This window comes from Urocampus carinirostris, chromosome 19, assembly GCF_059441175.1.
Source record: "Urocampus carinirostris isolate Australia breed hairy pipefish chromosome 19, RoL_Ucar_1.0, whole genome shotgun sequence".
In the NCBI taxonomy this organism is placed as follows: domain Eukaryota; kingdom Metazoa; phylum Chordata; class Actinopteri; order Syngnathiformes; family Syngnathidae; genus Urocampus; species Urocampus carinirostris.
Window position 1 is genome coordinate 27,567,980 of NC_142367.1, and position 6,232 is coordinate 27,574,211.

The 6,232-nt window shown below is 43.1% G+C and overlaps 1 protein-coding gene across 1 annotated transcript; it reads right to left on the reverse strand.

Moving 5' to 3' along the window:
* Positions 1-1,067: 1,067 nt before the first annotated feature.
* On the reverse strand, positions 1,068-5,147 carry LOC148347894 (uncharacterized). Its single transcript, XM_088323670.1, has 3 exons — positions 4,943-5,147; positions 3,441-3,540; positions 1,068-2,107 (listed from the first exon to the last, which is right to left on the reverse strand). Exons 1-3 carry the CDS (start codon positions 4,951-4,953, stop codon positions 1,289-1,291), a joined length of 930 nt encoding a protein of 309 aa, XP_088179796.1. The 5' UTR covers positions 4,954-5,147; the 3' UTR covers positions 1,068-1,288.
* Positions 5,148-6,232: the final 1,085 nt, after the last annotated feature.

Below are 6,232 nucleotides of genomic sequence, written 5' to 3' on the forward strand. Positions count from 1 at the left end.
CTCTCTGCGTATTTTTTGGATCGACGCCCAACGACGATCGCTCCAAAACTAATGATCTGCATATGAGGTAGTACAGTGAAATATTTGACATCGCTTCATTTTCAAACATTGTGTGAGAGTAGCAAACATATTGCAATGACTTGAATGTACTCTTGTTTTAATTGTTAGCACATCTTAGCTTAGAATGGATCTGTATAGTTAAGCAAGCTGACGGGACTTCTTGATACTTTTTAGGTTTATGACGACTTTATAAGGGTCACGGTTGAGACTTCTCAAGGTTTCTTCATTCCTCATGTTGAGGTTTTGAGAGTTTCCTCGCCTGCGTGTCGGTTTCAGTACAGGGGATGGTGTCATTGAGGCCCGTGCGGTCCTTTGAGACATTTCCGGATGAAGGGCGTCACAAAAAAATGGGAATTGACTCGAAAAACGTGACAAAAGAAATATTGGGAGGGTGCATCTTGTAGTCCAATGCGAATTATAGTGTGGAAATTACGGTACATTGTTTGTAGCCTTAACGGATCGTTACCAACAGCTTTGTCCGAAATTGCAATATTTTTGTCATCACGGAGCCTTGGCTTCCCCGACGCCACAGTCCAACCAGCAGGACGCACGCTTCACCGGCACGACCGAGACGGAGACTCCGGTAAAAACGGGTGGGGGACTATGCGCTGCAATAACAGCCGAATCATTGATACACACTGCTCACTCGATATAGAGTTTCTGGCAGTATCGTGTAGATCCTTCTATCTACCGAGAGATCTAACTGTGGTCATTGTGGTTGCCGTTTACGTTCCACCGGATGCTAACGTTAGCATAGCGCTAAATCCCCAGCCCGCTGCTATCAATAAACAGCAGCTCGCACACCCCGACGGAGCTTTTATCATCGCCGGCGACTTTAATCGGGCATGCTTAAGGACTGTACTTCCCAAATTCATTCAATACGTGGACTGAGCAACCGGGGGAAAAAACACTGGACCGTGCGTACAGTAAGATCAAACATCTAGTTGGATCCAGACATCTCTGTCTGTCCCTCACCCCCTCATACACCCCCCTCCGGAGGAAAACAAAGCATGCAACAAGGACAGTACAAACGTTTTCTTTGTTCTCTTTATCCTCACTGTAAAACGTGGACCTGGAGTGCCACGTCCAATTTCGTTGTCACAATATATTCAACCCATGTTGTAACAATGACAATAAAGTTAGATTCTATTCTATTCTAATCACGACCACCGATTTCAGCAATTTCCAGACGTCAACTTTTCCACTTCCACCCGTGCCGGCGAGAAACTCAAATTTTCATTACCTGTGCAAGTGTCTTCCGTTGCGTGGAGCTGGAACCCGAAGACGGTTTCTCGCTGCGCCTGGGAAGCGACGTCAAATGCGACCGTTTCAAGAAAGGCAAGAGCGATTTTGCGGGCGCTTGAGACGGAAGCGTTTTTGAAGGGCAGACGTCCGATGTCGCGACAGCCGTCACCCGGGCTTCTGGTTCGGAACAGAGGTTTGGCTGTTCCTCAGGTCCCGGCAATTTGCCGTCTGTCCTGGCACAGAAATCCACCGTTTTGCAGCGGGGCAGGGGTGTGGAAGCGATAAAAGGTCTTTGCTCCACGGTGGGGTCAAAGATAAACGTTTCAGCCGGGTCGTAGGTCCTCGATAGCCAAGGAGGACTCGCCTCGAAGGTGTTGTGCCGACTCCCGGACAAACCGGTCTCCGATAGAGTGACGGCGATGTTTGGCGCCGGTTCGGCGTCAAAAGTGTTGCAGTGACGGGAGACCAGGCTCGATTCTGCCGACCGGACGTCTGTGGTGCGATTGGCTTTAGACTCTGGATCTTGTTCCGGAAGTCCACTCAACAAGGAGACACTTTTATCATCGGAGATGGGCTTCTCTTCTGGTTTTGGAGGGACGCTCTCTAGAGATTCAGGTAAAACGGGCTCCGAATTCGGGTTCTCGGACTCCGCAATGCGTTCGGGACGACACTGAACGGTGCCTTTTGTGTCCCAGGTGTCAAGTGCCAGCAGATCAGAATTCGTTATGTCCATCGTGAAGTTCATTAGGTTCTGCGATGAACAATCTAAAGAGTCATCGGTAAAGTCCGGTATGGTCTCCGTCTGCAATGAGAAAGGAGAAAAATATGCATTCAAGTTGGAACATTGGTCAATGTTCCCTGTCATTTTCCCCGAGTCTGAGCGTTCACACAAAGTCGGTGAGCAACGCTTGAAACAATAGTGAGCAACAGCAATCCCAAGTGTGGCAAATAAATCATGATCAAACATGTCCAAAGCTTGACATCGTGTTACATTTTGCTGAGTTTTCGGCAATGCAAAATTATTTTTCACTTTTGAATGAATTGACTACAAACGTCATTTGTTTTTACAATTATTTCTCAAGATTTCCATTTCTTTTATTCCTGGTATCTTTTGTCGCATAATATTAACATTTTGGGGTTCTTATTGAGTCGGTTGCACGATACACAACAGTATTTAATTACTTTTATTAGTGGAAGTACAATGTTGGCAACAAGATTAACTTGATATCATTGGAAATTATTTGAATGCAACACAAACTTTTTCCTCTATTTCCCTGTTTTTTCTTTTTTTTAAATTCCTTTTTAAAATAAATCTCATTGTGTTTATTTTTTCCGAGCTGTTACTTTTTTCTTGCTTTTTTGTTCTCTATTACCTTTTTTCCCTTTATTTGCTTCTGGCTTTTTTTCCTGCTCTTTTTTTCCTCCTCATTTTGTTTCTTTTTTTCTCAGCTTTTCACTACTTTTTCATTTTGGTATTTTTTTCCATTTTGTTCTATTTCCCCCCTTCCTTTAAGTCATTTTGTGCAGAATTTTACATCCTATTTGCTCGTGTAGGGAATAAAGAAGCAAAAACAACCCGAAGAGCCGTTTGGGACCCGAAAGAGCCGGTCCTTTTTAGTGAGCCAAGCCGAAGAAGCCGGCTCTCAAAAAACTCTACTGACGTTACTCAACTTCAACCTTGACTTCAAAATACTGTATTTGAAATGAAATGATCTGCATTTCTATTGCGCTTTTCAAGTCAATGACTTCCTAAAGCGCTTTACAATGTGTTCCACATTTCCCAATAGCGGCCTTGCAGCCATGTAAGGCGCTAACCTGCTTATTGGAGGTATTAGGGGTTCAGTGTCTTACCCAAGGACACCTCGACATGTAACACGGACGAGCCGGGATTCGAACTGGGATCCCTTGATCCCAAGACGAGCGCTCTACCTCCTGAGCTACTGCCGCCCAGCGTCAGGGGAACCCGTGTATTTTGACCTTCGTGCACTGTCACTTTGACTGAATTGGCTTCTTAATGAGCAATTTGGAACCCTGATTTTTGTGAGCTGGCTAGATTTTCTTGTGCGCGGAAAAGCTCTGGGTAGTGCGCAATTGCGCACACACGCAGAGGAACATTGGCTGGGGTTTGCATTTACCTCAATCGCACGGAAGGATGGACTGATGGGCAGATCGAGAAGTGTGATCTCCGGGAAAAGTTTCTCGTCCATCCTCCTCCTCACTTGTGGCGGAACAATGCTGCAGGAAACGTTTCATACAAAATGACGAGTTGGAATTCAAAATCTGTTCAAATGATATGAGCTACTTTCAAGTTAACCAGCGTTTTGTTTCAGGGCACACTACATTGTCCTTAGACTTTGTATAGAGCAGTGTTTTTTGACACGAGGCAGACTTATTTTCATGAAAAAAAAAATTGGAGGCACACCGTCCGTTTCAGTTGTTTTCAAGTTTAACTATATTTTATGCGTTTTTCTCACGATGAGGTTTTTAAGGTTTTCCTTTCCCTTTAAGGATTTTATATTTGATTTATTTGACTATAAGGGATTTTTTTACAATCAAATACAAATTACATTTAAATACAAATACAGGGGGATTACCAGATGTGTGGTCCCTTCTCAAGGTTTCTTCATTTTCCTCATGTTGAGGTTTTTGAGTTTTTCCTTGCCCTCATGTTGGTTCCAGATCCGGGAATGGTGTCATCATAGTCTGAAATAATAGTCTGTGCAATAACCTGTGCAGCCCTTTGAGACTCTTTGTGATTAAGGGCGTCACAAATAAAAATGACTTGACAAAAGATATTAATTGGCTGAGCTGTGGGGCGAGGTCATTGTAGCCTAGACAAGAATGATGTTTACAGAAAAACAGCAAGAACGGGGACAAGGGCTGACGCCTGTGACGCGGGAAAGGAGACATTGTTTGGCTGATAAGCTTTCTTGTTGTGAGTTTTTTAGACGTGGCGGCGCCTTTTGGCGAGGAGGTGGTGAAGCTGGCACCTGACCCGCCCCATGGGGGAGGAGCCAATGCCCCAGCGTGTGGAAAAGACGGAAGACAGAAGAAGAGAGACGAGAGATCGTGAGAGGGAGGCTCACCGAAGACTAATTCGACAATAATTCGGCTAATTTGATGGAATTCATTTAAATACTTTAAAAAAATAAATCTGCCTCCATGTGAAAATGTCGGCTATTCCTGTTCATTTTTCCATAAAGAAACGGGCATGCATTGTTAGGAGAATGAAGTTTGTGTTTGGTTAATGGAGTCAGATAACGAATTTGAACAGTTTGGTAAACACTAAATTTTTAATAGTTTAATTCCTAACAATAGTCATTACTGAGAAAATTAGTTCACAAAGGTAGGTTGCTCCAAACATGCACAAAATTCTAGCAGCCAGGCCTGTTCATTTGGGGTACCCTGAGGCGTGTTCAGGAGAGTGATCAGACATGTAGTCTCTTGATAATCGCTTGCCGCGCACTGCTGAACGTTTTGTAATCGCTCGCTGTGATTGCCTTACTGATCCAAAATGGCCGACGACAGTACAATGGATTTCGTTCTACAGCTTGCTTTGAGCGAGTTGGCTGAAATGAGCGACAGTTCGCATATTGACACAGTTAAGGTTATCCTAAACGCAGTGGAAGGGTCATACCTGTCTTGCATTGTTCACAAACATTACCAGGCAATGTAAGACGATATATTACATCGCCAACAGCACTCGTCAGGGTGAGATCCTCCATCTTCTGCACTGTCGACGCCATGTTGGAAATCAAAGTAAGCGGTCTTTCTCCCGTGATTACTCGGGCACGCGAGCGCTCAATAATCACTGGCCGTTCAGAAGCTAGCGATAGCTCGCGATAGCAATCGCTCACTCTCCTGAACACGCCTCTGGTAGTAGATACTGATCACTCTGCCCCCTAGTGGACAATCTGTGAATTGCATCCTGTTACAAATGTGAATTCCATGTCGTTGGAGCATTTTTTTCAACTTTTGAATTATCCTGTAGGCCCGATTAAACCTCCTTGTGGGCCGTATGTTCGACACCCCTATTTTAGACGAAACAAAGTGTGTCCGGTTCCGAAACCCAGAACTTGACATTTAACGGCAAACATTTCCTTTTGAAGTGTTCGTTCGATTTACGACCTAAATCAAGATCCAATAAAATCATCAACAATGACACCAATTATTTTATAGGATGGCAAATAAATAAAAAATACAAATGACTTTATGGAGGACAAACGCTTACCAGAAACACCGCTTGATTTCAAAATACTGAAACACTCTTTCAAACAATTATAAAAGTGTACGTCTTCTTTGTGTATTTTTAAACACGGAAGCTGCCTACAGCGTCGCTATTTGCCTCAGCGGAGAAATGAGTGTACTGCAAATATCATATACAACGCTTGGGCCAATACAATGACTGAACCATCAAATGCAAACGTGTTGACATTAAAGGGACAGTTCCTCCGAATGGTACAAAATAATTAATTCTCTGGCACCATGCTACTACGGGGTACTCATTTGACAATGGTTTCGTTCGCATTTTACAATACAGTGGCATCTAGTGGTCAAATAGGACAATGTACCTTTAACAAGTGGGTGGCTTAGCTCAATTCAGTCCTGAGCTACGGCAGCCCAAGAGTGCCACAATTCAATTCAAATTCAAACGAAATTTCCATTCAAAAAAGGTGTCATTTTTAAATAGCCTTTATAATATTTTAAATGATTTTTAGTTTTTACTTTTAGGAGCCGTTTACTTTTTTATAATCATGTCATTTGAAAAAAAAAACATTGAAATAAAAACGGACTTTGCACAGTTGCATCAAATCAATTTAGATCATCCTAAAAAGTATACTGCGCTCAAATTTAAAAAACATGTAGAATTTATTGATGATATCTTCGTTTTAACAACTGAATTATGGCTTCCATATTGCGCTCTGAC

Excerpts from the sequence above, each read along its gene's own strand:
- LOC148347894 (XM_088323670.1), bottom strand. Across the intron at positions 2,108-3,440 it reads CATCCTTCCGTGCGATTGAG|ACGGAGACCATACCGGACTT; the intron begins GTAAATGCAAAC and ends TTCTCATTGCAG.